At 39.1% G+C, this 18801-nt stretch overlaps 1 protein-coding gene across 3 annotated transcripts in view; it reads right to left on the bottom strand.

Moving 5' to 3' along the window:
* IBTK (inhibitor of Bruton tyrosine kinase) overlaps positions 1-17841 on the bottom strand; it is a 106989-nt gene extending 89148 nt beyond the window's left edge. Inside the window, exons 1-2 of one of the 3 annotated variants that reach the window (XM_004386056.2) lie at positions 17665-17841; positions 7342-8032 (exon numbers count right to left, since the gene is read on the bottom strand). In XM_004386056.2, the coding sequence (XP_004386113.1) occupies positions 7342-7662 (321 nt within the window). In that variant the 5' untranslated portion in view covers positions 7663-8032; positions 17665-17841. The remainder of the gene's footprint in view (positions 1-7341; positions 8033-17664) is intronic. The other 2 variants (XM_023740395.1, XM_023740393.1) reach the window with 2 other exon arrangements.
* Positions 17842-18801: the final 960 nt, after the last annotated feature.

Raw genomic sequence — 18801 nt, 5'->3', positions numbered from 1 at the left:
TTGTGACAATTTTTGCCTTCACAGCACCCTAGATATGATGGGCTCTGACACTTCCTAACGTGTTTGTCTTAATCTCTAAAGATGGCAGGCCAAGGTATAGTCTATCCTATTTATTTAAAGATCAACTCTTCAAACATCCCCAAAATAGTAGGTAGCTTACTAAACAGCACCTAAAAATATGAGGCCTACAAGCCTGGGCATCTCATGCCAGTGGTCTACAACAAGAAACAAACAGACTTTAGACAGAACTATTCCACTACAACCACTACTCATCTGTCAGTATGTCATACCGTGGTGGCTTGCATGTTGCTGTAATGCTGGAAGCTATGTCACCGATAATTCAAATACCACCAGAGTTACTCATGGTAAACAGATTTCAGCAGAGCTTCCAGCCTAAGAGACTAGCAAGAAAGGCCTAGTGAGCCACTTCTGAAAATCGGGCAATGAAAATCTTACAGATGACAACAGAACACTGTTCAATTCACTTGCTTTGAACATGTCATCAGGAGGGATCAATCGCAAAGAAGGATCTCATGTTTGGCGAATCAGAGGGCCAGTGAGGGCAAGGGAGACCCTTGGTGAGACAGACTGGCACAACAGTCACAGCAATGGACTCAAACATGTTGTGACTGTGAGGATGACGCAGGACTGGGCACATTTCATTCTGTCATGCAGGAGGTCACCGTGAGTCGAAGTCACCTTGACAACAGTTATCTATTCCACTACAAACCACTGGTAATACTGTTGGAAATGTCTGTTAAGAAACACAGAAAGTGGTTTTCTTTGTTTTGACTGACTTCCCCAAAAAGCAGAGCCTAAGACAAAGATTTGCATACTAGAAAGCAGTAGCGAGGGACCAGGGGAGCGAATCAAGTTATCGAGTAGGCCAGGATGTTCTGGTAGCCTTATGAAATATATTACAGTAATTGTCCAAACAAGGGATAAAAGGGGGAAGTATTTACCACCGGCTCCCATTATCCATTAGCCAAGCCTCTCCTCAGAGGCTTCACTCTCCTGTACTTTCAGCTGGTCATGCTCGAGTGCCAAGCCCAGGGCAGAAAACAAGAGGCACGCAGTACGCACCTACAGCAAGGTGCAGAGTACATCTACATAAAGCTGCTAGAAGCCTGTGTGGAACTAGTCACCACAGCTGTGGCTGGAATAAGAGGTGAAGGGAAGTACATGATACACTTATCTTTCCAAACTAGTTATGAGCTAAGTTGAATGACCTCCTACTAGAGAAAACAGCATGATTCACATGCTCTTATATTCAAATGACATGGTTTTAACACCATAAACTAGGAAAACTAGGAACAGTTTTAACAGACAACTGGTCCTGTTATCTAATTACCCCCAGGGGGTAGGGGTGGGGACAAAATTTCAGATCATTATTCTATAACAAAAGTCCTAATTTTTGTCCAATTCTTTTTAAATGATTTACAGCTAGCTACCAAAAGTCATACCATTTAATATCTAAAATACACATTCTGAAATTAGCTTATCTTGGCTTCTGCAATAGGAAATTATATTGCTTAATTTTTCTGGAGTTATATATCTAAGACCTTCTAAGGTAGAGATATTTATAATCTGTTTAATAATTTCCCCAGGCCAAATCTGAAAAAGAAGAATGATACAATTACCACAACTTAATACTACATAACAATAACCAACAGTAGCAGTCATTTGTTTTTTCTTTTTCATTGGACTTCTACCATCCATCCTCCCTAACAGCACCCAGAGTTTCTTTTGGCACACAGCTTTGGTAGAAATATAATTTAAGTAAGAGGTGCACATGCAATCCAAGGCCAACCAACTGAAAGCTTGTCTTCAGAAATCTTAAATCTTGAGTAGACTAATGCTAGAATCAGGCAGAGATGGAGATTGGGGATCAGGGGTGTGCAAAATGGTTCCCACCTTCTCTATAGTAGTTACACTGTTTTAGTTTCATCTTGTTTATAATTTGACAGTTAATTGAGCTGTTCTGGTTCCTTACATGGTTCTCTACTCTGTAAGGCATCTGACAGCCCTCTAAACATTTGCTTATGTTACCATAGTTTGTTTCTGTTGTGTGCAAAAAGAACACTAATACACTAACATTTATTAAGCACTTTATTTGTTTACTCAATTATTTGGTTTTGGTCTATTTCCCCCTACTGCAATGAAAACTCAAACAACGAAGGAACCTTGTCTGTCTTGTTCACTCCAACATCCCTGTTGCTGTTGTTGTTAGGTACCGTCAAGTTGATTCTGACTCACAGCACCCCTATGTACAACTGCCCTGTTCCTGTGCCATCCTCACAATTGTTGCTATGCTTGAGTCCACTGTTGCAGTCACTGTGTCAATCCATCTCATTGAGGGTCTTCCTCTTTTTCACTGACCTCTACTTTACCAAGCATGATGTCCTTCTCCAGGGACTGGTCCCTCCTCATAACACGTCCAAAGTATGTGAGATGAAGTCTCCCCATCTTTGCCTCTAATGAGCATTCCTGTACTCCTTCTAAGACAGATTTGTTTGTTCTTCTGGCAGTCCATGGTATATTCAATATTCTTGCCAACACCATAATTCAAAGGCATCAATTCTTCCGTCTTCCTTATTCATTGTCCAGCTTTCACATGCATATGAGGCAACTGAAAACACCATGGCTTGGGTCAGGCACATCTTAGTCCTCAAAGTGATATCTTTGGCTTTTTAACACTTTAAAGGGGTTTTTTGCAGTAGATTTGCCCAATGCAGTGCATCATTTGATTTCTTGACTGCTGCTTCCATGGGCATTGATTGTGGATCCAAGTAAAATGAAATCCTTGACAACTTTAATCTTTTCTCCGTTTATCATGATGGTGCATATTGGTCCAGTTGTGAGGTGTTTTGTTTTCTTTATGTTGAGGTGTAATCCATACTGAAGGTTGTAGTCTTTGATCTTCATCAGTAAGTGCTTCAAGTCCTCTTCACTTTCAGCAAGCAAGGTTGTGTCATCTGCATATCTCAAGTTGTTAATGAGTCTTCCTCCAATCCTGATGCCATGTTCTTCTTCATACGGTCCAGCTTCTCAGATTATTTGCTCAGCATACAGATTAAGTAAGTATGGTGAAAAGATAAAATCCTGACACACACCTTTCCTAACTTTAAACCACGCAAGTATCCCCTTGCTCTATCCGAACGACTGCCTCTTGGTCTAAGTACAGGCTCCTCATGAGCACAATTAAGGATTGTCTTAGTCATCTAGTGCTGCCATAACAGAAATACCACAAGTGGATGGTATTAACAAAGAGAAGTTTATTTCCTCACAGTCAAAGTAGGCTAAAAGTCCAAATTCAGGGCGTCAGCTCTCTTTCTTTCTCTCTCTGTCAGCCTTCTCATCAGTGTTACCCCGGACTAGGAGCTTCTCAGCACAGGGACCCCAGTCCAAAGGACGGGCTCTGCTCCCGGCACTGCTTTCTTGATAGTACGAGGTTCCCGTCTCTCTGCTCACTTCTGTCTTTTATATCTCAAGAGACTGCCTCAGGACACAATCCAGTCTTGCAGATCAGGTCCTGCCTTACTAACACAACTGCCACCCATCCTCCCTCATTACACAGAGGCAGGTTTACGACATACAGGAAAATCACACAGTACCAGGAATCATGGCCTAGCCAAATTGATACACACATTTTTTGGGGGACATAATTCAAACCATGACAAGGGTTCTGGGATTCCCACTCTTCACCTATAATTTGTTATGATCCACACAGTTGAGTGCCTTTGCATAGTCAATGAAACACAGGTAAATATCCTTCTGGTATTCTCTGCTTTCAGCCATGAACCATCTGACATCAGCAATGATATCCCTTGTTCCATGTCCTCTTCTGAATCCAGCTTGAATTTCTGGCTGTTTCCTGTCAATGTACTGCTGCAACTGCTTTTGAACAATCACCAGCAAGATTTTACTTGTGTATGATATTAATGATATTGTTCGATAATTTCCGCATTCAGCTGGATCATCTTTCTTTGGAATATGGACCTCTTCCAGTCAGCTGGCCAGTTAGCTGTCCTTCAAATTTCTTGGCAAAGATAAGTAAGTGCTTCCAGTGCTGCATCTGTACTGCTGCACAGTATGACAAACTGACAGATATGTGGTGGGCAATATCCCTAGCACCTCAATTATTGCCTGGCACATAACAGGCGTTCAAAAAGCATTTGTTCTAAATACCTTACAAATAGTATACCATTTAAAACATACAACCTTACGATTGGTATATCATTTAATCCGCACAACTTTATGATCAGTTTATCATTTAATACACACAACCTTATGATTCTATAAATTATTCCATTTACAACAGGGAAAATGAAAATAAATTCTTCCAGAATAGTGATGTAAGTAAATCCCCGGTATAAAAGAACAATGGCATTGCAACAGGATAAAACAGGACCCCACAAGCACGAACAGTCTTTGCCAGCCATGCATCCTGTCATGGAACCAAGGAGCCAGAGAAAAGCTACATAAGATATGCTGTCTCTACTCCAGTTTTTTGTAGATGATAAGTTTCTGCTAAGGTGTTATATCTTTGGCAATTGGAAACTGACAATGTGAATTTTTTATACAATTTATTTTGGCACTTAGTTAAAATTTATAGCTATAAAGTTTTTATCAAATGAAAATTCATTTAAAATGTGCATGTGTATATGGTCTCATCCTGTCAATCTTTAATACCTGAAGTGCTACAAATGACATCAAAAGCGAGACTAACATGAAGATGAAGACTCCTATCACCGCAGTCCTTCTAATTAAAGAAGTGTTGGAAGGCCAGAGGAAAGAATGATGTGCTGAGTGTATCCAGATAGCTTACAACATGAGAATATTAAATGGTTAAAAGATGTTTTTGTGGGTATCACCAATCAGTAGGGCTCTGACAATAATAAATGACAGTCAAAACAAGGGCAAGGTGATCGTGGCATGATTTCCTGGCTTCTCTTAAACAAGATGGTGAGGATAATTGAGGATCCTTAGATGGAAATGAAACACCAAAGGGAGGGAAGGTCCAAAGTTCAGGTCAGACCACAACCATTTCAAATTGAAGCTCCAAATCCTGACACTTAAATGGCAACTTCTAAGACAGCAGAAAACCCAAGGACCCTCTCAAACTCTGCAGGATTGGCAATCACCTAATTTTCCAGAGACTGGAAAATGTCAAGGTTTTAGAGGTGGGAAAGGGTAAGAGTGGAGCTGATAGATGCTTTAATTCTTATTAACATAACTTTCCCTATAAAAGAGATTATTAAAAGCGAATTAAATAGATACCAAAAGGTTTTAGATACAGGCATAGTTAACAGTTTATTAATAAACTTAGGATAAGTTTTCTCTTCACTAACCCTCCGGGGGGTGGGGGGAGGAAGGTACTATTATTATCTTCATTTGAGGTTTAAAATTTCATAACTTGTCCAAGATGACTCATTAAATAGTAAACCTAGGCAGTTTAGCTCCAATAAAGGATTTTTAACTATTAATATATAATGAAAAATACTTTGATTAGTAAATGTTACTATATAAAGAGTATTACATAAGTAATATTTTAAAAGTCAAAAACAAATGAAGACACTGAATATAAGCTCCCCAACTGGACTACAAGTTCCTTGCTGACAGGAACTGTTTTGTTCTTCTTTGGGTCCTCCACAAACCATTCAAAATAAGGTTGTTAAATTCAAATCTCATAGCTAATAGTGAGTTTTTTGTTTGTATTCATTAGTAAAATGACACTGGGGTTTATCTCAAAACACTTCGCTATTTGGCTATTTAGTATAAGACTTAAGATGATTCTAATTATTTTTTTTAGAACTATAAACAGTTTATCCTAGCCAAACAATAAATAACATATTAATCAAATCACACATCATCTTTTGATGTTCAATTTACCTTTTCAAAGTAGTTAATGATATAATTATTTAAAAGTAAACCATATTTTTTAAAATATTAAGATACACAGTACTGACTTAATGATAAAACGCCTGGGATTTGCTTCAAAATAATATGGGATGGGGGAAGCAAGCAGGAGTACACATAAAATTGACCAATGGTGCATTATATATTGTCAACTGTCGTCTATGTTTAAAATTATATATCATAAAAAGTTTAAATAAAAAGAATATATGGGATTTTAATTCCAAAGATGAGTTACAGTAGTAAAAGATACCAAACAAATGATAACAGGAAACTTACATCCTTTTTGGAAAATAAGTGGGCTGTATGAAAAAAGATTAAGAAAAACATATGCCTGACAAAAAACCCAAAACCAAACCCACTGCCATCAGCTCATAGCAACCCTATAGGATAGAGTAGAACTGCCCGATAGGGTTTCCAAAAAGCAGCTGGTGGATTCAAACTGCCAGCCTTTTGGTTAGCAGCCAAGCTCTTAACCAAGACCAGATAGTTTTTTGTTTTGTTTTGTCTTTTTTTATATTTTATTGTACTTCAGGTGAAGGCTTACAGAACAAATAGTTTCTCATGAAACAGTAGTACACATGTTGTTTTATGACATTGGTTAACAACCCCACAACATATTAACCCTCTAAATTCTCAACTTTTTTTTTTTTGTGAAAATACACATAGCCAAAGATACACCGTTTCAAAAATTTCTACATACACAGTTCAGTGACCTTGACTACGCTCTTCCAATTGTGCTGTTATTCTCACTTAAGATGAAGGCTTACAGAACAAAATAGTTTCTCATTTAACAGTTACTACAAATGTTGCCCTATGACAATGGTTAACAATCTCACAACACATCAACAATATCCTTACTCAACCTTGGGTTCCCTATCACCAGCTTCCTTGTCCCCTTCCGCCTTCTGGCCGTTGTCACTCGACTCCTGTACCTCGTTAGTCTCATTTGGTTTTACGGGGCTGTCTACTCCCAGGCTGAACAGTGAACCTCGGAGGTAACATCACCACTGAGCTGAAAGGGTGTCTGGGGGCCATACTCTCGAGGTTTCTCCAGTCTCCTCTAGGCCAGTAAATCTGGTCTCTTTTTCTGAGTTAGAATTATGCTCTACATCCTTCTCCGGCTCTGTCCAGAACCCTCTGTTGTGATCCTGGTCAGAGCAGTTAGTGGTGGTAGCCGGGCACCATCTAGCTGTACTGGACTCAGTCCGGTGGAGGCCTTGGTAGCTGTGGACAATTAGTCCTTCGGACTAATCTTTTCCTTGTATCCTGTTCTCTTCATTCTCCCTTGCTCCCGAAGGGATGAGACCAGTGGAGTATCTTAGATGGCTGCTCACAGGCTTTTAAGACCCGAGACACTACTCACCAAGGTAGAATGTAGAGCATTGCAAGACCAGATACTTTTAATTAAAAAAATGAACTTACCTTCAACAGAGACCAAACACAGTCAATATGTCCATAAAAAATGCTTCTGTGCAAAGCTGTCCATCCTGACTCCTTGTCTTTCACCAAAGGATCCACTCCTTTCTCAATAAGCCAATCTAACACTCCTTTCTTGCCGCAAGAAGAAACCAGGTGGAGGGCATTCCTGCCAAAGGCATCCTTGATAGTTGTAGCATTGTAACAATAACTAGAGAGAAAAGCCTTAATCTGGCCTTCACTCCCCTTTGTTATCACAGAAAGGATGTCCAAAGCATGCTGCAGGGATCGACACTTTGATGTGCAGTCAGGGATAGAAGAATTCATCCTAATATTGTTTATGCTGCTTACTTCTTCAAAATAGTCAGCTAAGACAAAGTTTTAAAAAATGAAAATGCCAGGACACAAAGGTGCTATTCAAGATGAATTATAGACAATAAACAGCCTTTTTGGGATTATAATTTAAATCCTCATGGCAATAGTATAAAACTATTTATCTTTGTACAATTTATTTTGGCACTTAAATCAAAAAAATTAAAAATAGCTCTATTATAAAGTTTGTATCAAATATATATTTTTTAAAACTTTCCACAGTTTATAAATTATTCCTAGAGTCAAGCACCAAGGGGGAGTGAGGAGGGGAACTCCCCCTCCACACTGTCTAATCTTTTTAAATATCCATAATTGCAACGGTGACCTATAAGGGAAGGAGAAAGGGAGAGAAAAGAGAGAAAGTAATGTAAGTATCCATCTCATAAAGAAGAAAACCCAGTAACCAGTTTTTTATCTAACATCATAATTTCATTCTAGTATTCTTTTCTCAAAATGCTTACAAACACCCAGTTCCACACAATGCTTGATGAATCAGCTTTCCCAAACACTGATTCCCTCATTAATGAGTAATAAATCTGACATGAGTTCATTCAAAAAAAAAGTAAAAAATACCAAAAACTATCTCTAATTCTCCTCAAGTCCTTTACAACTACCTCCATATTTAAATGCTCTTAATTCCTATCTAAAAAAAAAAAGTATCAACTTTTCACCTTCCTATCTATGCTATCTGTAACTACATCAGACATCTTTACCGCCAGTCTTATGTTTAAGGTTAATCTCTGTGTCTGTACTCTGGAGACCACCTCTTCCCTTCCAGAACCTTCATCCCTTCTCTTCTGTATTTTCACAGTCTACTAGCTATGTTTATATTTAAGTTATAAACAAACTTAAATCTACCATCTTTATACTAGCCCCATCCCAAAGCTTTGCCCTCTAAAACTACATCATCACCACTATCACCACCACCACAATAATAACAAACACTGTTATCATTATTTAGTTTCTACTAAGTGCCAGGCAGGGTGCTAACATTGTTCTATCTGCATGGAAGGTCCTTCCCCATCAGAGATGATACAAAGGATATTAAAACAACTGAGTAGCTACCTAGAAAAAAATTTTTTGGATACTTACTTTATACCTTACACCAACATAAACTCCAGAAGACTCAAAGACAAAAATTGAAACCATAAAAGGACTAGATGAAAACATAGGAGTTTTTTCAATTGCAAGTAGGAAAGGCCTTCCTAAATATAATACGAAATCTAAAAGTTATAAAATAAATAATAAATTCAAAACAGTTTTAAAACTACATAAAACATTAAAAACAAAAAAGGAGGAAAATCTATCTTAATATATAGTCTCTACAAATCAATGAGACCAACAGAATAAAAAGTCAAAGAATATGACCACATTCACCCAAAAAAGAGAAATGTAAATACATTTTTAAAAAGAAAAGAGGTTTACCTCACTCAAAAGAAAGACACATTAAAACTATACTGAAATACAATTGTTTAAATCTACTAGAATGACAAAGATCAAAAAGGTTGATATTACTATTTGTTGACAAGGCTATGGGGAAACAGAAACTCTCATCCATTGCTGGTGAAAGTATACTAAACTGATACAAGCTCTACAGCGGGGAATTTAGTACTATTCAAGAAAATGTAAAATGCACATGCATTCTGACCCAAACAATTTTACTGTAGGACTTTATCCTATAGTTATCCATGCAGGAAATCCAGGTTCAGTTCCTGGCCAATGCATCTCATGCATTGCCACCACCCATCTGTCAGAGGAGGCTTGAAAGTTGCTAAGATGCTGAACAAGTTTCAGTGGAGCTTCCAGATGAAGATGAACTAGGAAGAAAGACCTGGTGATTCTACCGTACTTCTGAAAATCAAATAATGGAAACCCTATGGATCACAACCTCATACATGTGTGAAATGCAATATGTACAAAAACATTCATTACATCATTTGGAATAGAAAAGCCTGGAAATAAGCTATTTAAAGAAATTATGGTATGTCCATGCAATGGAATATTATTCAGCTATCAAAAAGAATGAAGAAATTATGTACTTTCTGACATGAAATAATCTGCAGGATATATTGTAAAACATTAAAAGAGATGGAGAGTATAATAACATTTGTGAGAAAAATTATATGTATGCACCTTTATGCCTGAATATACATGGAAGATGTCTAGAAGAATACACAACAAAATGGTCAAGAGTGGTTGCTCTGAAGAAGGGTACCTATGGTTAGAGATGGGGGTGGAAGACAGACTTCTTTTTACTATGAGCACTTTTTGGATGCTATATTAAAAACAAATAAATTTATGAAAAAATAAACAAACGCTAATGTATTGATTAGAGAGGCCATAGGAAAATGTAGAAAACTCATACAGCTTTTATCACACATGCACCTCTAGTTTCCTTTTTTCCAATATCCTGCCTGTCAGCTCTGCCCCATTCAGAACTGGAGAAACAAAGTATCATTTGTCAGCTAGCTGATAAAACTGTTCTTCACTTTCTTCACATCCTACTGGAAAACTACCAGTACGTTGGAAATTTTATATCGAGTGGACTGCTTTATACTAAGCACCTCATCATCTTTTTATTTATTGTCTTTGATTTACCTTTTTCTGTCAGTATTTTTGTACTCTGGATTTTAAATTAGTAGTCAATCTATTCATAATGTCTAGCTTTTAAAGCTTTTATAGTAGAAATTCTATGTAAATTCTCTTCTCCAAGTTATCAAATTACCATAAAAAACCCAAACCAAACCTGTTGCCATCGAGTCGACTCCTACTCACAGTGACAAGACAGAATTGACCCATAAGGGTTTCTAAGGAGTGGCTGGCAGATTCAAACTGTCGACCTTTTGGTTAGCAGCCGAGCTCTTAACCACTGTACCACCAGGGCTCCATCAAATTACCATATACACCTAAATTTCCAAAACATTTTTTTCATTTCATTTTTAAAATACACCTAAACTTCCAAAACATTATTTTCATTTCATTTTTAAAATACATACTTTGGATATGGCATAAAGAGTAACTCTACTTTCCAGGAATCAGAGTAAAAAAGGCTATTTTGAGGGACATACACAAGTCTGCTGTATGTAAAGGGGGACACTTCCGTGCATCAGACATAAAGATGAAACACTCCAGATTTGCATTTTCCACTCCCACTTCAAACCACACTAAGAGCAGAAGTCTGAAATCTAGCTAGTTTTCTGTTCTTCACTGTTATAATTTCCCCATCTGGAATGAGAACACAAAACTAGATGACTCCTAATCCTTTGTAGTTCCAGGTCTGTACTAATCTATATATTTTTATAATTTGAAACAGTCCTTATCAAAAATCACCCCATCTATCATGGATTGAATTGTGTCTCCCCAAAATATCTGTCAACTTGGCTAGGTCATGATTCCCAGTATTGCATGATTGTCTACCATTTTGTCATCTGATGTGATTTCCCTATGTGTTATAAATTCTATCACTATGATTTAATGACATGGATTAGTGGCAGTTATACTGATGAGATCTACAAGATTGGATAGTGTCTTAAGCCAATCTCTTTTGAGATACAGAAGAGAGAAGTGAGCAGAAAGACATGAGACTTTGCACCAACAACAGAACAGCACCAGGAGCAGAACACGTCGTTTGGACCTGAGTTTCCTGTGCTGAGATGCTTCAAGAACAAGGGAAGACTGATGACGAGGACTTCTCCAGAGCTGACAGAGAAAGAAAGACTTCTCCTGGAGCTGGCACCCTGAATTCGGACTTGTAGCCTACTGGACTGTGAGAGAATAAACTTCTCTTTGTTAAAGCCATCCACTCGTGGTATTTCTGTTATAGCAGCACTAGATAACTAAGATACCATCTTTAAAGTGTTGATTTGAGCCAGAACAAAAAATAAAGAAAGGTGTCTGGTAGTTAGCTGATAGCAGAAAAAAAGTTACCAAAACTTCAAGTAGTTTAAAATGTTAAAATTGAAAACATGATACATGAGAAAACAGTCACGTAGTTAATTTCATTCTTCTGAGGCTCTAAGGAGCCCTGGTGGCACCGTGGTTAAGTGCTCAGCTGCTAACTAAAAGGCTGGCAGTTTGAATTCACCAACCATTCTGCAGGAGAAAGATGTGGCAGTCTGCTCGTGTAAAGATTATAGCCTAGGAAACCCTATGGGGCAGTTCTACTCTGTCCTACAGGGTCGCTGTGAGTCAGAATCGACTTGACAGCAATGGGTTTGGTTTAGGTTTTTTGAGGTTCTAAAATATTGCCACCTTTGTATTTTCAGTGTATGCATGATACCTGAAAGAAACTACTTATTGGTGAATCATTCAAACCCTACATAAAAGAATTAAGACACAACAGAAGATAATTCCTAATTTGTTACTATATAAAATAAACATTTAAAGGATAAAAAGAATAGTAAATATAACAGTCATACCATATTATCATATAGAGAGATGCACATACAGAATACTATGAACACAAATATGGACGTGATTAAGAGCTAGGGTTTCTCAGAGTCCAACATATCTGGATTCAAATGTAATAACCCTGTCTATCACTAGTTATGTAACTGTAAAATTTTTTTTTAATTTTTTTCTTCTTTTTCTCTTTTTTTTTTAATTGTACTTTAGATGAAGGTTTACAGAACAAATAGTTTCTCATTAAACAGTTAGTACACATATTGTTTTATGACATTGGTTAACAACCCCACAACACGTCAACACTCTCCCTTCTCGACCTTGGGTTCCGTAACTCTGAAATTTACATAACCTTTCCAAACCCTCATTTCTTCATCTGAAAATGAAGATAATGCCACCAACCCCACCCAGACTTACTGTAACGATAAATGAGATAGATAATATTTGTAACGGAGCACTGGTGATTCAGTGGTAGAATTCTTGCCTTCCATGAAGGAGATCCAGGTTCAGTTCCTGGCCAAGGCATCTCATGCACAGCCACTACTCATCTGTCAGTGGAGCTTGCAAGTTGCTATAACACTGAAAAAGTTTCAGCAGAGCTTCCACATTAAGAAGGAGCCCTGGTGGTGCAGTGGTTAAGCACTCGGTTACTAACCAAAAACAAACTAGGAAGAAAGGCCTGGCAATCTACTTCCAAAATCAGCTAATGAAAACCGTATGGATCACAATAGTTGGATGCGCAATCATGGGGATGGCGCAGGATCAGGTAGCATTTCACTGCACTGTGCATGGGGTCACCATGAGTCGGTGGCCAAATTCAATATATGTAAACTGCTTTGCATAGTGCCTGGCACCAAACACCCATTCAACAAATAGCTTTTATTACTATTACGTTTTCAGTAACAAAAGATAACAATTTTAATCCCAAGGCTCGTGTTTGAGTACCATTGCCACTGTTACCTGGTTTCCATGGATACTCCTCCAATGAAGTCATACTTACTAAGGTTGCCAGTGACTCTCAAACTGCCAAAAATTAGGGATACTTTCAGTCCTTATCTTATTTGATTCCTCTGCTTTTGAGTCATTAACACTACATACTCCTAAGGCGTCTAGAAAGGGATTCTAAAAGGGCAGGGAATCACTGAAGCATTTACATATGGGATCTATCTTCCACCACTACTTTATAGGGCACTATCCTTTCCCCGGACCTTCAGATGTTGGGCTTCTCTCAATATTTACCTCTTCAGTCCTCTTCTCCTTTCTACGTCATATTCTTCCTGGATAACTTCCAATCCCTTTCATGTTTTTAACTCTAACCTAAAACCAGAAACAAACCCATTGCCGTCTAGCGATTGATAGATTCATAGCGACCCTACAGGACTGAGCAGAACTGCCCCATAGGGTTTCCGAGGAGTGGCTGGTGGATTTGAACTGCCAGCCTTTCGATTGGCAGCCAAGCTCTTAATCGCTGCGCCACCGTGGCTCCAACTCTAATCTACATACTCATAATCCCCAAACCTATTCCTGCCTACACATCTTTCCTAAATGCTTACTCTAAATCTTATTTATGCATTCAACAAATGCTTATTAAAGGGGAAGAAAGCAAATATTTATTAAGCACCCAATACATGCTGGTAGTTTACATCACAGAGGCTAAGTCAGCCACCCAAATCATACCACCAATAAAAGAGGAGTTAGAATTACAACACAGATCTGTATAACTGCTGAGCCCATGTTACTTCTGCGACACCACACTGCCTCTCCAGTGTATCCACAGTGGGTCACAGGCACTGGGAATACAAAAATAAGTAAGACTCAAATATTTTAAATAAAATGTTAAAATACAGGTTCATGAATAATATTTAGGTGAACACATAGTTAAACAACTGTATTGATTCAACAAAATTTATTGAGTATCTAGCATACAGTTCCTAGCATCAAAGGGTCACAGTTTGGTAGAGAAGATTGACTTTATTTAAGCAAGTAATGATAACATATCATGATTATAAACCTATGGTCAAGGAAAAACAAGTGATGCACAAGAATGGGAAGAAGACAAGAGGAGTACAGGGAAGATTTCCTAGAGCAGATGCATAAACTAGGACTTAGAAGATGAGTACATGTTTCCCTGCTAAATTCTGGGTGGGACGGCATTCCAGGCAGGGAGAATGGTAAATATAAAAACAATGGAATCATCTCAGTCCATTCTGAAAACTCCAAGTAATTCGGAAGAAAGACAGGAGTGAGACCTAATACATAGACAAGGATGGACCAGAATATGTGCCGTTCTTTGGGGATAAAGAAAGTAGGCAAGTCAGAGATGTATTTAGGATCTTGAGTTGACAAGACTCGGTGATAACTCAGTTTCTGGCTTAGCTTACAAGGCAGCCAGGAAGAAGAGTAAGGGATTAATACGTTAGAAATCAGAAAAACAAAACAAAACAAAGGAATAAACAAAAAAGTTGAAAATGTCTGATTATACATGATAAATATGAAGTGATAATAGGAAATTGAATTGGAGGAGTATGGCCAGCTAGAGGCAATGTTCAACTTTGAACACTGATCGACCACAAACATTTAGCCAATTGAAGCTGGGCCCTCAACAACAGCACACAATCCTATTTACCCTTGCTTAAGAGCTCAGCTGTCTTCCTAAAACAAATCTGATTGTGCTATTCCCTGACATGTCCAAAACCAAAATGAACTAATACGTATGTCTCATGTGCTAAGAATAGCCTTGTGATCTCAGGAAAAGGATCTCAGTTAGGCCTGGACACTATTTAGCATTTAAAGTTCTGGATTCACAACACCTGAGCTAGTAAGCTACACCACTAATTAGTTAAGTAACCGTGGGCACATGACTTATTTCTCTAAGCTTTAATTAATTGTAAAAAGGAAATAACAACTGTTTGTCTCCTGAGACGTTCTGAAAATTAAATGAGACAATTTTATTCATATGGTAAACACTCAACAAATATTAAGACAAAAAAAGGGGGGAGTGGACATATTGATATACAGGTCAGAAAATAACATAACTATAGTAAAGTTCTTTCTGCCTGGAATGCTTCTCACCGAAATCTTTACAAGGCTGCCACTCTCCCATGGCTTACACACATAATACCTACCATCTTTTGAACTTTCATACGGACAAGCATGCACTTTATATAAACGAATTCATTTAATCCTCATTTCGCCTGCCCCTATAAAGCTAATTAGTCTTATTTTACAATGAGAGAATTGATGTGGAAGTTTAAGTGGCCAATTCAGTATCACGGGGGCAGTGGTTTTTTAGTGGTAGAAATCTCACCTTCCATCTGGGAGACGCAGGTTTGATTCCTGGTCAATGTACCTCATGTGCAGCCACCACCCATCTGTCGGTGCAGGCTTGTGTGTTGCTATAATGCTGAACAGGTGTCAGCAGAGCTTCCAGGTTAAGACAAACTAGGAAGAAAGACCTGGCAATCTACTTCTGAAAATCAGCCAATTAAAATCCTATGGATCACGACAGTCCGATCTACAAGCCATCACAGGGATGGCGCACAACCGAGCAGCATTTCATTCTGTTCAGCATGTCACCATGAGTCAGGGGCCAACTTGGAGGCAGCAAACAACAACATTCAATATCACACAGAAAAGAGCACTCTAGATTCTATCCCACTCTACTCCACCCCAAACTGCTCTCTCAAAATGCACTTAGGAAATGTTCAATGAGAAGTAAAATAGTATAGGAGAATATTTTACCCTTATTTGTAGTCATAAAAATTGGGTTCCTACTATCTAAAACCTTGGGCAAGTCCCTTAATTTCTTCATGCTAAATATCTTTACCTACAATGACAATAATTTGTGTTGTAAGTACGTACACTGTCTACACATAAAGATTTTAAGCTCCTTAAGAGGGCAGGAAGGGGGTAAATGCCATATTTAATACTTCTCACAAAACATAGTATGCATTCAATAAAGTAGGTTTATTTTTTTTAAGTGCTCTTTAAATCCAAAATACCTTCCCTATAAACTTGTATCTATATTAAATTAAAATAACTGTTACAGGCTACGAATTACAGTGACTCGTAATCAAAGAATAAAAAAACCCTTTCAAAACCTAAAAATAGTTTACATAACAATTTTAAAACATAAGCACTTACTACCTTAGGAACTTAGTAATTTAGCTTTAGCAATATATCTTATTCTAATGCTATATCAAATATTCTCATTACAAGAGACAGAAACTTCAGTTTTATGCTTTATCAGTGCAATACCCAGCTTCACAATACAGAAAATGCCCAAATTTTAGGGGACAGGCACATCTTTGGATGTAGCAAAGAATTACTGTCCTATTTATGATAGGAAACTATGTTAATTTTCATGTCATTTATAATGCACTAATTATAATGTCTTTTATAATAATTAAAGTAATATTGAACTCTTTTACGTAGTAGGTATATATTCATTTGTGATCTACTGAACTTTATGGTCCAGAAGCACAATAAGGGTTTAAAATATAATAAATTCCTTAAATAGAATTTAGCATGCCAAAAGCCCTTAATGCAAGTTAAAAAAAAAAAAGTTTTTAATAATGGAATACAGTCTTTTTTTTTTATTTCCTGAAATAATCTTTGGTTTGACTAAAGTTTTCTGCAAATATTTTGTAATATAATTCTTTTTAAAAAACAGCTCTTTCTGCCTTCACCTACCTTAGATCAGTTTCAAAAACAAATGAAAATCACGGAATTCAAAATAGAAAAAGGAGTGAAATCAAGAAGTGCTACGCAAGCATACAGATTTGCATATTATGGGCACAGAAAACTCATTTGTAAAACTCACATTCTTTCAGTATTTCTGATAAATATCGAGTTTCAAACCTTATGTCAAAGCGTAAGCAAAAAAAAAAAAAAATATCCCGTCTTGCTAACACACTTGAAGTTTCATGTGTTTCACTTTGGAAAGAAAGTCAGTCTTTTCGAACTTGACAGTTCTGCCTGACACAAGAACAAAAGGCCTCTATTCTGTCTCCCCGACACCGCCCTCCCCCCCCGGAAAAAGCAGTCCCTTTTCACGCACTAGTAATTCACATTTCAAAATTCACAATCTGTTTCCCCAAACAGAGTCAGTATCCCTAGCGTGTATTAAAACTATGTGACCCCACGAAGCGGGTAAGGGAATGGATGGGCGCCTCCAGGAATGGCTTCAAATCCAAAGCTCAAGGGGAAGTGACACTGGACAACTATCGACACTAGCAATGCAACATCCTTGGAGGGCGTGTCTGGCAGGACTGCAACGTAACACGTCGAGAGAACAGGCCATTCATTAGCTGAGGCAGGCGGCTGGGAGGCGGCTGCCGAGGCCCGACCACTTGGCCTGCCCGGTGCCGCCTCGCGCGAAGCCCCACAGTCTCTGCGCCGCTGGGTCCCCACCCTGTGATCCACTCGCGCCACTGCCATTGACGGTCACTCGCACCCTATGGAAGGTGACTACTCTCCCACTGCCCCCGGGCTGAATGGGACGCGGTCACTAGAGCCCGCTCCACACTGTTCGGGCCTGGCCGAACCCTCCCTCACCAGTCGCTAGATGAAACTGCGCCGCTGGTCTCCGCGGTGTGGGCACACAGCTGCGCAGGGACTCATCCTCAGTGAAAGCAACAAGAGAGACTGAAAAGCGCCAGGGGGGCCAGTCCCCAGAGCCGGCTCTGCTGCGGAGGCGGCTGCAACCACAGCCGCGACTACAGGAACCCGGAAAGGGGGCAGGGACAGAGGGCCGACGCGGGCGGTACTCAAGAATAAGACGGGCATTGATTGGCTGTGGCTCGTGTATGCCTCATGAGGATTGGCTGGTGCCTATCCAGAAGGGCTCGCGTGACAGCATCTAAGCTATGGCCTTTCCCTGCAGCCCCAAAGGAACTTGACCCTGCTGATCTTGGGGCCGCCGGAGCAGGCCAGGGGCGGTGGAAGGCTGCCGCTGGAGTCTCTAACGCCAGCAACTAGGGTCCCTTTCAGTGTCGACAGTCGCAGCAGGAGGCCAGGAAAGGAGGATAAACCCAGGGTGGAGAAGACAGAGGGATGCCTTGGGTGCAGGATCACTAATGCAGCAGAAGCCAAAAGCATAGGCATGTTCCACAAAAAAAAGTTTCCTCCAGTCGCCCTAGCAGTGGGGTCACTGGAAAACCATAGGCATCCTCTTTCGGAGCCGCAGCCCTGCCCCTCCCTGGCTCACTGTATTACACACTCCCCGGAGTCAGTTCCTGGATTAGAAGGCGTCACTGCTTTCTTTGATCGCCACTGCGGGAACAGCTGGCGACCGCTGTCACGTCACTCAGTGCCTGACGCCAGGCTTGCACTATCTCTACCCGCCCCCTCTTCTTTAACTCTGGATCTACAGGCCATTTTAAAAGTGGTCAAGTGAAAAAAATTAGGAAAGACAGTAGGCAATAATCTATAGTAGGATACTGAATGCGTAATACAGTAGGCACTCAGTAAATGTTTAAGGAGTGGTGTGTGACTGGGAACAAACAACACCAGGAGTCAAGAGTTAGTTTTACAGCTCTGCCACGTTGTTAGTTAGACAAGTCACTTAAGTCTCTCTGATCTATAAATCGAAGGAGCTGGACTAGAAGTCTTCGGTGTTATTCTATTTTTTTGATACCTTTTTTGTTGGTGGGTAAGTTACTAGCTCAAAGTCACAAACTGGTTAGTGAAAGG

Source organism: Trichechus manatus, unplaced genomic scaffold, assembly GCF_000243295.1.
Source record: "Trichechus manatus latirostris isolate Lorelei unplaced genomic scaffold, TriManLat1.0 scaffold00154, whole genome shotgun sequence".
NCBI lineage: Eukaryota > Metazoa > Chordata > Mammalia > Sirenia > Trichechidae > Trichechus > Trichechus manatus.
The sequence above is the reverse complement of the archived record's forward strand: the minus strand, read 5'-3'. Positions and strand labels throughout refer to the sequence as shown.